The sequence below is a fragment of the Hyalella azteca genome, unplaced genomic scaffold (genome assembly GCF_000764305.2).
Source record: "Hyalella azteca isolate HAZT.00-mixed unplaced genomic scaffold, Hazt_2.0.2 contig3451, whole genome shotgun sequence".
NCBI classification, from domain to species: domain Eukaryota; kingdom Metazoa; phylum Arthropoda; class Malacostraca; order Amphipoda; family Hyalellidae; genus Hyalella; species Hyalella azteca.
Window position 1 is genome coordinate 74,832 of NW_025933700.1, and position 17,574 is coordinate 92,405.

Below are 17,574 nucleotides of genomic sequence, written 5' to 3' on the forward strand. Positions count from 1 at the left end.
TTGATGCACCAAAAACATTCAATTTATTGGAACCTAATACACACTAAAGGCAACAAGTTTATATACCAATTTGTCATTTATAGTACATTTATACTAAACCATGAATAACAATACCTCAATATAAATTAAAGACTGCCACTCAATATATTTAAATATATGAAAAAATCAAAAAAATCGAAAAAATCAAAAAAATCATGATTTTTTTTATAAAAAAATCAAGTGATTTAATCACTTGATTTAATCATTTTGATTTAATCACTGCCAACCCTGGCAAGAGATGTTTAAAATTATGACAAGTAGACAACTGAATTGTTATGAACAAATCAGAATAAGTTTGAGAAATTTGTATACAGAAAGTTGTAAATTGTGCAAAAAAGGTGCCAAAATAAGATTTTACAACAGGGAACCTTGAAGTGCATAGAATTTTGTGCCACTGAGTAACAAATTTGATTGAAAACTAAAATCAGGCAAGAAGAACAAGAAGATTGAAGATTGGTAAAAAAAAGTCTTAGTAAAAATTGTGCCAGCAAAGAAATTAGATTCTTTGAAGAAAATTATTCCTCTTGTAAGAACAACTGAGTTGTTAAAAATCACTTAAATTTAATACCGTACCTTTGAACTAAAAAACTTCAGTGCATACCCATCCCAGAAACTTCAGTTATATGTGATTCACTTCCACTGGATTGGATAATTGAGTATTTACATATTCAATATTCCATATTTATCATTAGGTCTGCATTAGCAATACAGGTTTTTAATGGCTCATTAAATTTTTTCATATGAATTTCACTACGGTAGACCTAGAATAATGAGAGTAGGTAATATATTTCAATTTACCAATTTACATGGAACGGGATTTGAGGCATTGCTGGTGCCAGTATAGTTGTGGCTTGGAAGTCAGATGATTCGTGGCTCGAATCTGAGGAACAATTTTAGCTTTAGATTGGATGGATTCTTTCTTTGTCTGTTATGATCAATGTTTGTTAGATTACTTTGGTCATAACCTGATGCCAGATAACTGTCTTTACTCAATGTCTCCCCAGCAAGCTCTCGGGTACTAATTTATCTCTTTATTTCAGAACAATCTTTACTTTCAGAATGACTGATGTCTTAGATATTGAAAACGCTGAAGAATTTGAAGTTGATGAAGATGGTGATCGTGAGTATTACATATTTGCATTGTGTAAATTTCCTTTCTTTTCTTCATATGCTAAAAAGTATAGATTTGATTTGCTGCTCTTCATTATAGATGATCACATGTCTCTTGTTTAAGTCTACATAGTCTCAATAAGGAATGTCTATTAGGAAGACTAAGTAAAGGTTTTAGTACTTCAATTACTAAATGGATGACCTTCTAATGTATAAACAATTTTGTTCACTGATGTTTGATGTCTACCCGTGAATACAATTGATACAATTTTTTATGTAAATTAGTAGTATAAGTTAAGCTTTGAGTTTTTCAAGATGAAATCTATTCATGCTATGTTTATTTTAGCACAATCACTTCCACTTTCGTACTAATTTCACAGACAAATTGCATCCCATTCTTGACTTCTATTGTTTCTTGAAATTTAGTCTATTTCCTTCTTAAATAAAATTCAACGGAGAGTTTCTATAACTTGACAAAGTAACCGTTTATCGTTTGCTTTATTATATGTATTTTTATCCAATAACATTATTACCTAATAATGAGTAAGATTTCAAGATATGCGGAGCCATATTCATTTCTGATGGATGTTTTTGCCATTTAGCTAGGATGATCATTTTTTTGTTTGGATTTGTTGGCAAATGCACCCTAAAAAGCGATTAAACAGCTATTTTGCAGGTGCCTTCCTTTTCTTGTGCCTGCGTTCATTACCAATTCTCTGTTGCACTTCAGATGGGCTTGTAAAACTGAAGGAGAGAGCGCGCACCCGCAAGGGTCGTGGCTTTGGAGCTGACGATCGACCGGAACGCAAGGAGAAGGGCCGTTATGAAGCTGTTGAGGATGCATCTGGAGATGAACCTGGACCTCAAAGATGTAATTCAATCTTTTTTGATGATGAGTTTTGGCCTGTTGATTAGCAAGCCTAGTAGAAGAATTTTGATTATATCATTGTTAACAATTTGGCCTGACCCATTCAACTTTTTGCTCTGTAGTCAAAGGAAAAGTTGAACGATACTTCATCTTCATATGGACATAACTTTTCATGCAAGGTCGTTATAATTCATACTGCAATAGATCGATGTAGCATTAACTTGACTCATGTTAACACCATGAGTAATGTTGATACGAACAAGAATGCTGTAAACTGATTATTTGTATCCAATTGTGTAATTTTCAATATCATCTTGTTCATCTGTTCATCATTGTGGGCCACAACTTGCCCACACACAAAATCAAGCAATCGCACGCAGTTACTTCGTACAACTTATTCATTTATTCGTCTTGACCATTCATTCTTGTGTTAAATTTTACCTTGAAATTTTCAGGCTTTTATCAATGTAGGGAAATATTGATTTTGTTCACTGATCAGAATTAATATCCTGCAGCCGTCGAAGGTTGGATTCTGTTCGTCACGGGAGTGCATGAAGAAGCGCAGGAAGAGGACATTCAGAACAAATTTGCTGACTTTGGAGAGATAAAAAATCTGCACCTTAACCTTGACAGACGAACAGGGTTCTTGAAAGTAAGCTATAAAAGGTTGAAATTTTATTAATATCATCGTGATGGCATATTGAATATTGACCAACAGTCTTGAAATCTAAAACTGGGTTGACTGCTTCGCTGAAAACTCTACCTCCCTGCTGAACATTTACTAAATGCTTAAGATAAATGGATGTTAATCCTCTGGTGCATTGAAATGGAGATCAAAGGAATTTGCATCGCCCACTCACTAGTATAATATAAACCTGCACTCGTTAATGTCAATAATATTCTGTGCACTGATCTAAATCTTTGCTGTATCGTTGTGCCCAGGGTTATGCTCTGGTGGAGTACGAAATGTTCAAGGAGGCGCAAGCTGCTCTTGACGCTCTCAACGGAGGAGACATTCTTGGCCAGACCATCTCCGTGGACTGGTGCTTTGGCAAGGGCCCCAGAAAGTGAGCTCATCAAATTTATAGTAGCTTATCAACACGTATCAATATCATTTTGATATTGCAAGATCGGCAGTTACTTGCAAAACATAATGTGTGGTAGCATAGCTTCATGGCCTAAAGTTTTCCTGCCATACTGTTCCTATTGCTCGTGAAATAATAGATGCCATGAAGGAACGTGATATTTTTGCCTTACCACATGAAACTTCAACTAGTGGCTGAATGAATAGCTCCCAGCTAGTAGAAGTCATATTAGTTCAATTAAATTATTTTTCTTTTCAGGACCAAAAGGGATCGCAAACGGCGCTGAACCCATGGCTTCGAAGAACAGTTCATATTTCCAATTCAATAAATTTCAGCTGTTAGGTTAATTAATAAAATTTTGATAAAGGTAAACTTTTATTACCCTGTTATATTACAGACCAAAAGTTCGATTAATAATTTTGTAGTGTTAATTCTCAAACAAGTTGCCGATTAATTGAAAAATGTGAGTTTATGAAACCCGCAACTCGAGCATTAAAGATACAGACTGGCGGCAAAGACGATGTCTCTCTTGAGAAGCTTAACTCCCTCGGCAAATTTGTTCTCGAGGTCGATACCAATGGCCTTAGCTGCCTGGATCATCTGACGCAGCAGTTCCTCCAAGCGACGCATTGCTCTTATGATACTTCCTGCACAAGGAGTCTTATTAAAGGCCAGAAAAGAAATGTGCATGACATAATTTATACAAAAACGCGCTACACTACCCGACACAATGAAAGGCACGTGAAGATGATTCTTATTGCGATGTGGTTTCATGCTAAATTTTGTGTTGACTAATTTTAAGTTAATAATATTCCTTTCTGTGAGCCACTTGTTTCTGTTGCAACAAGACATGGATAACATCGTTTAAATTGATGGCCAAAACGTTTACAAATAGTGAAGCATGCGCACATACCTTCAAAAATATCGGTTTTCTTGCAAATTTCTAAGAAAGACGACCCGTTGCACCAGTCATAAACAACGTCCATGAGGAAAGGTTTGAATTTTTCAACGTATTCTTCTTCAACAATGTCGAGCTTGCATTCTTGCACAACTTTGGCAATGCGACGTGCCATTTCCTGCATCTGGCGCAGAGGTCCCGAGAGCTCGTCGCCGAGTTTAGGCATTTCGCTGCTCTTCTCGTCGCACACGAAGGTGCTCAGCAGGGAACAAGTCTGAGCAGCTGCAATGGTGACATGAATTAGCTGTAATAATCTCTCGAGCACCTCCAGCAAATGGGGAAATGGCTAATTCTCGTCAAGAATATTACACGCATCTAGAATAACGAAGCTTACTGAGATGACCATTGATTGAAATTCGTTCATGTTCAATGCTTGAAATAATTCCATAAAATATTTATGAGAAATTACAAGTATGTGGTACTTTTAGCAGGGGCGTCTCTAAATCTAGAACTTAGAAGTAACTGGACAAATCATCAAGTAACTGGACAGGGCTTTGAAAATAAGTTACGTACCAGTGAGGTCATTGAAAAGGCCGTTGAAGAGCATTTCAGTGATGAGCAGCTCGTCGGCAGCAGAAAGTTCACAAGCGACTCGTCCCTTCTTCTCGATGACGTCCTGGGCGGTGGCGTAGCCGAGGCGGCGCAGGACGCGCTTACGGCACTTGAGCTCCTCCAGCTGCAGGACGCTCTTGGCCGCGCGTAGTTCAGCCTCCGCCACTTTCAGATTTGCTTGCGCCTGATCATATAGTTAGTCATAGTATCATTATTATTATTACTAATAATAATGGTTAGTAGAAGTATCATACATTGTTATTGGAAGAAGCTTAATATTTCGTAATAGATAAATTTGTTCGCAAATTTCAAATATATTGTTATATAACATTCTCGGTTTCTACGCGATGAACTAGAAAACCATGAGCAACTTCAAACTTTTGAATCTCATAGTCTCTAAGCCCCCTGGTATGTCCTCTCCCTTACAGCACAGATAGCTCAACTAAATTCGTGACATTTGGGATGCAGTTGAGTATATTAAATAAAGTAAATATTATGTACCGCGGAGGGTATATTTGGTCGTCCAAGGCTCTATAATGCAGTACGTACCTGCATTTTCTGCTCAAACAGCGCCAAAAGTTTATCTTTGCGAGGGTCAACATTGAGGGCGTGTTCGGCCAGCCGCTTCTGCAATTTCTTGAGTTTACTGACGATGGTCATGAACGTTTCGTCTTTGATCTTCATGTTGGTGACTGGGTCGAGTAAGAATTGATCCTCCGGCACTCGTTTGATTGCTTCCTGCTCAAGAAAACATACAAATGCTTGAAAAAAAAAACACAATATTCTAGTCAATTTCAGAACATGGACGAGTACATTATAAATTTGAATAATTTACACTCTAGCAAGAAGCCTCACGTACAATCAAGTATAAGGCGATTCGAGCCAAATGGCAACATACCTTAGAACTTCATTGATATATATTATTTATTGTTTGCATTTGCATGTGCATTTCCAGGCGTATATATTACACTTTGAGGGCTTATCACTAAAATGGAATTTATGACATTAGACCAGAATTTTTCACCAATGTTCAACACCGCGTGGTAACATGAACAAAATTACATAATATGTTCAACATGCCAAGCAGTGCCAGGCCGCCTTCACGAACCTGAGCCATCTTCATGACGACAGTGCGGTGGTCAGGGGAGCTGAGGTCGGCAGGCAGCTTAAGCCTGACGGCGCTGAGCTCCTGCACGAGGCGCAGCAACACGGGCACCACAACAGCAACGCTGCGCTCTCCTGCCAATGCCGGGGCCAGCAGAGACGTTATCTGCACATCAACATTTTTTATGAAAATCTGAGCTTGCGCTATGAAAGTTTATAGGCATATAATTATGAGGTCGCGATTAACTGTGATGCAACTCTGCAGAGCTTGATAACTAGTAGCAATCTCTGAGGAATTAAACTAGATATATTTTAATTATATTTATTGCATAATAGCAACCAGGAGATTTTTGATCCACCTTTAAAATTAGAATAAACAACGAAACAAACTAAAAATAAGTGAAGAAGTTGGAATCGATAAAAAAAAGCACTCGAGGTAACAGCAAGAACATTTACCTTTTTATCGGCCGTTACTTTAGATACGGTCATAATAACGTCAACGGTGATAGTTGGGGCAGCAGTTGGGTCTTTCTTGTTGTCCTTCTTGTCGTACTTCAGAACAACAGCCCAGCCAAAATCGTCAGCCCCGTTCTTGATCTGACCGCGAAAACAAATATATTAGTACCGGTACTTAAGTACTATAACAAAATTATCATCGACAGGAGAAAATGTACTGTACTGTGAACCTAGCACGAAGAATTAGACGCCTTGAATTTATAAATTGAATTAATTGAAGTTGAGATTAGGATTTAGGCAGGAATAGGCAAGTCAAAGACACGTCATTGGTCTGCAGCAATAAAAATACACTCGACTCACGACTCAAACAGAAGCGGAATACTTGTTGAATTTCTGATCAAGGCAGATATTAATGATTGTATGGCGATTCCTTATCACAAAATGTATTTTTAGCCAAAAAATTATAAAAATTCTATCTTTAATTACAAGTGACGGTTAAATTTACTCATCCTTCGTTGATTACTATGTTGCATGATCGAATTACGTAAGCAAATGTCATGAAATTTGTGGAGTTAATTTCTGATGAATATTATCCTCATTTGCCTCCTATTGGACGAATAAAAATAATCAGGCGTGCTGGGTAAGGCCCATTTAGCTTTGCACCCGAAACACGTCCAATTTAGGATGGAATAGTGAGATTAATGTAATGTAACCTTTAACACACCAATTCACAATAATAAAGCTAAAACATAATCAATAACTAACTTTGCATATCAAAATTTTTAAAAAGTTATGACGCTTATCTCATTAATAATCTAAATGCTATTTCCAATATAACCTTATTTATACTGGCACAATACATTCATTTCGTCCCTACAAGATTATATAAAATAGGTAAACAAATCCTAAGAAATACGTTTTCTTATGATTTGAATGTCTCGTTTAATCAAATTCAGAACCTGGCTTCAAGAGCTACTAACTGTATAGGAAGTTAATGAACTAAATACTGACTTTGACAAGCCTGCCTGGTTGCAGGAAGGGCAGGATATGAGCAGGTCTGGTGATGAAGGTGTGGCGCTCCAACAGCAGGTTATCAATATTTTGCTTCATTTTATAGTAACCTTCGACAAGCTCGTGGTCTGGCACCTCAATGTCCTCGTTGGCTTTCTCCGCTTTCTCGACCTCTGACCAAATCAAATGCAATGAAATGAGAGCCAAAACATAACAAACATAATTCCTTTAACATATATTCGTAACATTCGTATTCGTAACAATAACATTTGTATTTGAACGTATTAATCATATAGCAACTTGCGCAACGAGGAGCAAGGTAACTTGATCAAAATTTGGAAATAAATAAGATGATAGTACACTGATAATTCGATACTGTTAAGGTGAAAGTTACCTATTCACAACCTTCAAATTGTGTACATATCAAAGCAGCATTACGGAGCATAATGATGATGGGTCCTTGTTCCACATTATGGAATCTAGAGTGTATGGAAATTACAAATGTCCATAATTAGCCAAAATTCTCCCGCCGTTTCTAAAGCTCCATAGACATGTTGCACAAAGCCAAGGTTGTAGGCGTTTCGAAGTGGTGCAATGGAGATGCACTTGAAAAAGCTACACTCACTTTCACATATCGATGGAATATTCAGGAAGTTTTGGAACTGGAAGAAAGATCGTTCCAAGATGTACTCAGGGTTGATTTGCTCCACTCTCAGCAAGTTCAAAACCATGTTGTAGGTGAGGTGGAAGGCCGAGTTCATGGGATCAGCTTTACCCTGAAATAGTATCAAGACGATAAGAAACCGAATATCAGCAAGATTTCTAAATTTTTTCATAAAAAAATGAAACATATAATTGATCTACAATTGTTGCTCAAATTCAAGCTGCTAAAGTATGTGAGTGCTCCGCACAATGATAAGCGTATGAATGAAATGCGTAACTGTCGGAAAGTTAACGTGCAATTAAAGTTATTTAGGCATATTACGGAATCACAGCATTGCCGCACCTGTACGAGATTCTTCGCGATAGCAGAGTCGAGTTTCTCATCAACCATCATGATGACGATGCCCTTGTCATCCTTGCCACGTCGTCCAGCTCGTCCTGACATCTGGATGTACTCGCCTGACGTCAGCTGGTAGGGACAAGTTAAGAATTAATGTCTTTATCTTCCATAATTTCGAAAGTTCTACCATTTAATGAAATGAGATGTAAATAAAATACTTAAAAAAAACACGTTTTTTAAAAAACCACGTTTTTCTTGTGGACTAGAAAATAGAAAATAAATTATGGCTCGCCCCAAAAACGTGGGTCGGGCTGTACGTTCACCATCAAATTTCCAAAATTCGTGTGTTGTGTGCTTTTCGCTNAGATAGCTTATAATATTTAGCAGGCGAGACTCACCCAAACTACAGAAGATAGCTTATAATATTTAGCAGGCGAGACTCACCCAAACTACAGAAGATAGCTCATTAATAAATAAATATTAAGCGACTCACCCATCTGAAGTCTTGGCCATCAAACTTCCTGGTGCTGGTGAATAGCACCGTCCTGGCCGGCATGTTGAGGCCCATGGCGAACGTCTCGGTCGCGAACAGCGCCTTGATCAGACCTTCACCGAAGAGGATCTCCACCGTCTCCTTGATGATGGGCAGGAGGCCTGTTGAAATGGCGTAACTAGAGTTATACGAAACATTTATAGCAATAAATGAGAAAGAAGATTTTAAAAATTTTTATTCCACCATCAATTCATGTAAGGTAGGAAAGGAGGCCTGTTGAAGTAATTAAAAATATATGGATCTGCTAAAAAGGTACTAAACTATATACCAGAACATGATTTGTTTTGTAAGCAAATAGTGATTTGAAAGTAATACTGTAATACTTCATAAGGATAATTTTCCAATTTCGAGTTAATAACAAACTGTAAAGTAAACCATCAAGTTAATTGGTCAAGAGTATTGCCCGACTAAGAACTCCACCTAATTTAAACAATCACCGATGTGTGACCTAAAACATGGACTGCATTGTTTCATATAGTCATCGGTGCTACCAAAGATGTATCACACACGTCAAATCCTGAAATTTTCAGAGATCAGTCTCAACCATTCTAGAGTTTAGTGCACTGAACAAGTCTTTAAAAAGAAGTGCACCTAGAGAAAATTACACACTTTTACTGACAAGAGCTACGTGTACCAAATTCTCACATTTTACAATGGAAAAAATCTTGAAATTTTTATCTCACCGCCGTGATGGATTCCAATGCCACGCCTGAGCAAGGGCAGGACGGACACGACCTGCGGCAGCTGCTTGTCCTCGTCAGACAACACCGCTGTGGCGTTGGTGAACACCTCGTCTACAAGCTGCTTCTCTTGAGGCAAGTTGAAGTCCAGCTTGGATATCTTAAACAAATAATGGTTAGTTTGTTACATTATAAAATGGATTTTGAATCGTGATTCATGATTCTACAGATAACGTGGTTAATAAGAGCATAAAATCTGTACAACAAATAACTCCCTGAGGAATATTAAAAAGTGGAACTATAGGTATTTAGTATCTCTATGCACACTTTGGTTGGGTATATACGAATAGAAAGTACTATTTAAATATTAAATCATGGATGCAATGGAATTTAATGACGATGAGATTTCAACAAAATAGGATTACCTGCAGAGCAAATGCTTCACACTCTTTCTTAGAGAAGCTGAAAATTATTACAGGAGCCATGTTCCTCTCCATGACCGTCTTGACGAGCTTCAGACATTCACTGTTGCCACTCGTGGGCTTCTTCTTCTGCATGGAACTGCTGCTGCCTCCTCCACTCACGCTGCCGAACGCTTGGTTTTGCTGCTCAATACATTTGAAAGTTATTAAAGTTAATTTTCGAAATATTAATCTTCAAAAGTTCTCATAATATATTACAACTCTACAATATGGACAACATGAGCTTCAAAAGTACAATCAGAGGCAGTAATTCGAACGAGCAATGACAAAGGTATATGACAAAGCAATGACAAAGGTGAAAGGTATATCCAACTAACTTAGGCAGTAGTAATGTATGTTTTTGTTTTTGTCTTGCCAGCCTAAAAAGTTAAAAACGCTAAAATGATAAAATTTTAGTTACACTAGAAAGTGTCAGGCTGAAAAATTTAATCAAAATCACTGAAGAAGATAATAATGGCAAGTTTTTTGTGTATAACAAAAAATGAACAATTACAAGCACAAAGAAGCAATAAGGAATAAGAGACTAAAGCTACCTTTTGGCATTGAAAAAAAGAAGTGGTAATTGATTAAAAAAATTAATGAACATATAAACATTTTGCATAATTCCAAATATTTAATTCAATTTTAACTTTTTTTCATCACTTCTTTGATAAAAAGAGTATGCAGCAGGAATTATGCCTCAATTTCTTAATACTAAATTTGTAAACAAAATATGGAAAGAAGTGTTACCTGTTCTGGGGCGGACTGCAAGATAGACATGGCGGTGTTGAAATTGTCTTCTCTGAAGACACCTTTCTCGTCAACAACGAGATACATTCCCTCACCCCCAGCAGGGTAAATGTAGTGTTGCAGTGGTGTTGGTCGGTAGTCTGTATACACCACGTGACATGGCTGATGGTGCAAGTATACTATCCACTGCGCAAACTGTAAGCAAACAGAAATATATTATACATCATATGAGAGTATCTCTATGTTTTATAAGTGTATAATTTTTTAGGCATTTTAATTGTAAACATGACTCATGTAGAGTACATTCATCTAGTATTCCAATAAAATCGTTTGAATTTAACAGAAATAGTGTCAGCATTTTTGGCAACCTATTTGTCATTGATAACATAACCCTGCACCTCACCTGGCTGGCATTTGGAATGGTTGCAGACAAGAAAACAAAGTGAACGGTGGGACTTAGAAGAATGATGGTTTCCTCCCAAACATATCCTCGTTCCTTGTCTCTCATGTAATGAATTTCATCAAATATAACCCAGCCAACTTCTCTGGTGACTTCCGAGCCTCTGTAGAGCATGGAACGCAAAATTTCAGTGGTCATGATGAGACATGAGGCATTAGGGTTGATGGTCACGTCCCCTGTCATGAGCCCCACGTCAGTAAACTCTTCACTGAAGTCCCTGAATTTCTGATTGCTCAGAGCCTTGATGGGAGTTGTGTAAATAACTCTTTGTTTGTTTGCCAGGCACATAGCAATCGAGTATTCCGCCACAACAGTTTTGCCTGCAGAAGTGTGAGCTGATACAAGCACTGACTGGTTGTTGTCAATGCACAAGATGGCCTCTTTCTGGAAGGGATCCAACACAAATGGGTAGGTTTTGGCTGGTTCATGTTTGGGGGCCTCGAGAGGCGTGTAGTTCTCATGGGGAGGAATGGCAACTTCGTGTGTGCAGGCATCAACTGTCTCAATGGTGTGAACTTTGATCTGTGGCAGCTCCTCTGTTAACCTGAAATATAAACAAGGTGCTATAATTATTAAAAAAATTGTGTAGAAAATTGAAAACCCTATTTATATCTCTTGAATCATTTCCATTTAATAATAATTTTCAATAAATTTGTGTAGGTTTGTCCAAACAAGATGGTTCAGCAACGTTATTCAAATAATTTAAGTATACATACATACTAGTCAAATTGTAATTTAATTCAAATGTCTAACTAGTAACATCCAGTGAGAACAAAACATTAAATAATTTTGAACTTTACATAGACTAACAAACATAGACTAACAACTATTTGGAATCTGGTTATGAAATTCATTCAATAAATTAGTAACTTTGGATTGAAATATATTGCTAGGTGTCTAATTGGTGTCACCTTATTAAGGTGTCTTACCTTAATTCTGCATTCCTCAGGGTCTTCTTCACTTTCTTTCTCGGTACAACAGAATCTTTCTGATTGACATCACTTGAAGTTCTCTTCAAGAGCTCTTTCAACTCAGCAGCAGCTCTAGGAGATATTACATAATTAGTTTGCAATTGACACATTTTACAGAAATATAGGAAACTTATTTTAGAATAGTGTTAAACAAAGTTAATGAAAGGATAATAATGATATGTATTAAAATAATTACAACTTTTTAGGGAGGCATAAAAATGAATTCAAATAATTGTCACTACTAACTGTTGAGTGGAAAATTCTAAATGACAAAATTATAGCACAAACTACAAAAAATGATAATATAGAGACAAACCTTATTTCAATTGAATTTGGCAGAATACATTCCCTCTCAAACAGACCAGAAGACTACATTGATTTATTTCTAATGAATCAAATATGTCGGACTTAAAATAATGGTTGAAAATGATCATTTCATGGGAAATTTTGGAAAATTATGGACACAAATATGCAGTTTTTCTTAATTTTTACAAAATAAATTATGCAAGGATACATTAAAAAAAATTCTCTCTACTATAATCTTGTTAGAAAAAATTGTTAATAATTTGGGATTATCAGGTTCACTTGTGCACTTTTGTTAGCAATCAAATAGGAAATTATTCATCTAGTGCAAGTCTTATGGCATCAAAAATGACAGCAAAGCCCTGGTAGTGGCTTGGAAGTATATATAATCTATGCCTGAAGCAAGGGCCATAGAAATTTGTGCAATTGTCTGCACATAAGAGCATGTCTGTCTCATTCATGGGTGACTTCTGCCCAATTTCCCAATTTGGCCAGGAAGGCTGCAGCTAGGATGTACATCACTTTACCACTGTGTAAAGCTTGGCAATTGTGATAGCAAGATCACATTTTTTGGCTCTGAAATGACAATATTATTATTGAAGATTTGTAGCTAAAACTACCTATACCTTCATGATTTTTTTAGCCAAAAATAAGGTAATAAGGTTTCCAAAGAGAAATATTTCAACATGATCTTCTGAAAACATATATTTTGATACTGATTGGTCATTAATGCTTGGTGTTCTTCACAATGGATGACATATAAACATGTGGACTTCAAAAATGCACAGTTTTTCTGAATGAATACATGATGGAAAAGCAGGCTTTTTAAACTATTCCTTCATTAGTATTCTGGAAACCAGCAAAACATACAATTAACATACATAGATATTGAATAGAATTTAAACTGGATTGTTGAAATTATAGATGAAATTTTTAAATAACTCATCCACAAGGATTGATTGAAATTGTCTGTAGGCATTGGCCAATTGGCAAATTTCTTTCATTAAAACTAAGATAAATGGCATAGTTTTGCCTGTGGTTTGCAAAAACCAATCAGAAAAAATTATAATTTTAACCTACAATTTTCATATAATTATGCTTGATCTTCCTAACTTCCTTTGAGCCCTGACATAGGTAGTCATTGCTGCTTTAAACACTACTAATTATTGGTAATTGTAGCTTTAGAAAGAAGTCTAGGCACATTTGGATGGATGGCTTTTGCCTCTACTTTGGGCTTTTCTTTACCCTTACCACATTAGTCCCACATTAGCTGCCAATTAGCAGCTGCTGCACTGATCTTGTCTCTGTTCTTTCAGTATCACGCTGTAGTGTAGGTAAACCGTTTAATACTAGTCAGAAATAAATTCTTGGTGGCATTGTAAATATCTTTTAAATGACCAAATACCTCTGAAATTGAGGAGCAAAGTATAGCCATAAATAGGAACGCGCCTGCTGCAATAGGAGCTGGTTGGCCAAATGCTCCAATACAAGCGGACCACCAGCAGCCATAACTGTCATTTCCTCAAGAAATAAGGAGGGCCTCCTTAACAAATACCATTCTTGGAATTGGAGGGTTTTCCATTTGGACCAGGCATGGAATATATTTAATTGGCAAGCCACAACTGAATTTTTCAAGCCATGGTTTTATGGATTTGCCAGCTATGATTCCATTTTTTTGAGCTGTGAATTCCATATATCGGCTATGAAAAGCCATTTACAAGACCCGAATTTATTTAAACAGTGGTTCCCAAACTTCTTCAGGCTGGGGCCCCCTTGGCTCCCCAGTGAATCTCTAGCACCCCCCCCCCCTGCTGCCAGACACATAAAAACAAATGCCTCTTCCTTGATATTTAGTATGCTGCAATTTTGAAAGAGAAAGGTTAAACACAGATCTTTCCAGAGGCCCCCAAAGATCTCTCCACTGCCCCCAGGGGGCAATATTGCCCACTTTGGGAACCACTGATTTACAAAGTCTGTGCATGCGTTACACCAAATCTCTAATTTTACCCTAAAAGTCAAACAGCAACAATAATGTTCGTCTTTACTGTAAGCTGAACACGTGTTAATGCAGTCTGACGTGACTGCAACTATGAGCCATCTTCAACAAGTCGTTTAGGTTGACTTGTTTACATTATGATGATTACGTTCTGCAGGATATTTTTTGGCGGGAATGTTAAAGTAATGCGGATTGAGATAGTGGAAAATTTTATGAAATGACATGTTTGCAAAGTGCAAACTGCGATTTTTGCAATCAAACAAAAATTTATGACATCTGAGACGCAAGATTTCATTGGATAAACACACCATATTCCGACACTGGGTAATTCTGACACCCCTTAACTTCTTCCTTTATATTAAGATTGGTCTTAGTTCCACGCATGCATAGATGGTTGAAATAGTGACGTCATACTATTGTGCGTAAGATTTCCGCAAAATACTAGGTCTAGGCGGAAAATCTCAAGATCCGCAGAGCAAAAGTCCAAGACAGCTAGTGAGAACATCGAAACATGTGTGAAAGTTGATAGTTGACCTTGCTTTACTAAATAGTGATAAACTGTTTGTGTAGAAAGAATATTATGGTTTGAAACTTTTAAATAAGTCTGTGCATGTATTTGGAATCCTTCAAGTATACTTTGTATTTGCTGATTTTAAGTGGTAAATAAATTAATAAATGATTGATTCAAGAGATGCTCTTAGACACACAAAAACTAATTCCAAAACAGGGTGTCGGAATTACGCCACAAAGGGTGTCGTATTCCAACACAGGGTGTCAAAATTCCGACACAGTGTGTCGGAATTACAAATTACGATTCTGAAGCACTGTCATAATTAGTCTCACAATATGCCGCATTTAGTCACACACAGTGTCGGAATTCAGCGATTTTGTACATTTGAATTCTAAAGGCTTTTAAATAAATATAGCAACAGTTTGTGCCATTTCATCATTGCTGGCAAATAGTGTGGTGTTTTGGGAGTGATGTAAACCAATCAGAACTTGAGTTGCGCATATGGTGATCTATTTATAGCCATTTATTTCTTGCTATGGAATATGGTGTGTTTACCCTACCTACTGAAATTATACAATATTAGAGCTGCAATATTTCAGAAAAAAATAGGACTTTTCCCACCCTGATTTGGACCCCATCTTTTCTCAGGTGAGTAGGCTACCTAGTGCTTGATGGCTCAGCAGGATTGGAATTTTCCTACTCGTTTCTGAAATCTTGCAAGTTGCAGCTCCAATGTAACAAATTTTCAACACATTTGTAATCTCGTGGCCCAATCGTGCACTTTTGTTAACAATTAGTTAGGAGGTAGGGTAAACGCGGTATATTCCGTCACATTAAGGACGCATCGAGAAATGAAAAACTATAAAAAAAAAACGTATGCGTTACTCAAGTTCTGTTTGCTTTAGGTGACTCTCAAAACACCGTAGTATGCGTCGGCAACGATGAAACATCACAAAATGTTGCCATATTTATGTAAAAGCCTTTAGAATGCAAACCTACCAAATCCCTATATTCCGTCACTGTGTGTGGCAATATTCGGCATGTGGTGAGGCGTATTCCGTCCGCGCTTCAAATTCTACTGATACGTAATGCCGTCATCCACGTGTTCGAATTCCGTTTGCTGTGTGAGCTGTATTGGAATACAACACGGCTTTGAATTAGAACACTAATGAATATTGAACACTACTTAATTACGCTTTTAATTAACAACTATTAAGCTTTTAATTAGGCAAATTTTAATTTTTGTAGTTACATAGCTTGGAACGATTTGTGCGTGTCCAATTCAAGTTGTGACGGAATTAGTTTTCATGTGTCTAAATCCATTTCTCAACTTAATCATCTATTAATTTATTTACCACTTGAAATCAGCAAATACAAGTATACTTAAAGGATTCCTAATATATTCACAGACGTATTTAAAAGTCTCAAACCATAATATTCTTCCTATACATAATACAAACAGTTATTCACTATTTGGTAGAGCAAGGTCAACTGTCAAATTTGACACATTTTATGATGATCTCACTGGGTAGCGTGCATTCTCTCTTTGGATCTCAATATTTTCCCGCTAGATGGCCAAGACCTAGTGTTTTGGCATTAGTTCGACCGTCGACGCGCAAATGTATGACATCACCATTTCAACCATCAACGAACGCATGGAACTAAAACAAAGCTTAATATAAAAGAAAAACTAGAGAGGTGACAGAATTACCCACGATGACAGAATATACCGCGTTTACCCTAATTCATCTGGCTAAAATCTTGCGGTTCCTGAAATGGCAGGAAAGCTCTAGCCTCTACCCTCTAGTAATCTAGTTGCAGCCTTAATGGTCTTATCACTCTTATGGTTTTATGGTAGAAGTTTTTCATGCTTGAATGGCTCAAGTGGCCCAGGAGTGCTCTGGCCATCCTAGTACCTAGACCTAAATGACCAAATACGAACCACTTTCTACAATTTGACCATGGAATCAGAACTTCAGAAGTACAATTTGAAGGCAGCTCAAATTTGCTCAATTACCATTTTGCCACAGAATAACTAATAAGCATTCTCTATTGTGATAGCCTACTACTAGAAATATTGTGGATCAGTTTTATTTAAAAAATTTATAGTTTCTTTCAAAGGATGGCGACATAAGTGCTATGGCAAAGTTCGTGGCATTGAGTTTGAGTGTTTGACGGGAAGGGAACAGGAACAGAGGCTTTCTGTTAGTGTTCTGTAACTTAAACTTACTTGATAATATCGGCCTCTTCAGTAACGTCAGCTTCAGGCAGTGCTTGATCATTAGTTTCCAAAATATCAAAAATGTCTTCATCCCCAAAACACGCCATGGTATCTATTTAGTCCACCAAATTACAATCTAATCACAAACGAAGTCGATAATAGGTAAAGCGATAACCTGGAGCAAGCTTACGACTGATGGAGTTTGTTTACGAACTCGATTGCGAATTAGACCACACGGCGGACTATTGTTCTGATATTCCAAAAAAAAAGAAAATATAAATCTTCGATGCTCATGATTCGAATATTCTGATTCAAAAATCTTATTAACTGGCGAAATAATCAAGCGTATTGGCATAGGTGGAATTTGAATAACTTCAACAGGTGTGAACGTTCTAAATTGCGGACCTCAACACCGAATAAAATAAGCTTATCGCGAATAAAAAAAGTTGATTTCTGTCGGAAAATACGTATTGGAACTTCTC

At 37.0% G+C, this 17,574-nt stretch overlaps 2 protein-coding genes across 2 annotated transcripts; one reads left to right on the plus strand and one right to left on the minus strand.

Annotated features, from left to right (window-relative positions):
- Positions 1-956: 956 nt before the first annotated feature.
- Positions 957-3,468, plus strand: LOC108678916 (RNA-binding protein 8A). Its single transcript, XM_018167413.2, has 5 exons — positions 957-1,159; positions 1,880-2,020; positions 2,533-2,669; positions 2,960-3,084; positions 3,361-3,468. Exons 1-5 carry the CDS (start codon positions 1,099-1,101, stop codon positions 3,386-3,388), a joined length of 492 nt encoding a protein of 163 aa, XP_018022902.1. The 5' UTR covers positions 957-1,098; the 3' UTR covers positions 3,389-3,468.
- On the minus strand, positions 3,459-17,504 carry LOC108678915 (exosome RNA helicase MTR4). The gene is made up of 16 exons (XM_018167411.2): positions 17,102-17,504; positions 12,020-12,133; positions 11,034-11,634; positions 10,631-10,825; positions 9,845-10,024; positions 9,423-9,579; positions 8,680-8,840; positions 8,190-8,315; positions 7,809-7,959; positions 7,184-7,356; positions 6,173-6,313; positions 5,721-5,882; positions 5,162-5,350; positions 4,574-4,796; positions 4,016-4,282; positions 3,459-3,749 (listed from the first exon to the last, which is right to left on the minus strand). Exons 1-16 carry the CDS (start codon positions 17,197-17,199, stop codon positions 3,595-3,597), a joined length of 3,093 nt encoding a protein of 1,030 aa, XP_018022900.1. The 5' UTR covers positions 17,200-17,504; the 3' UTR covers positions 3,459-3,594.
- Positions 17,505-17,574: the final 70 nt, after the last annotated feature.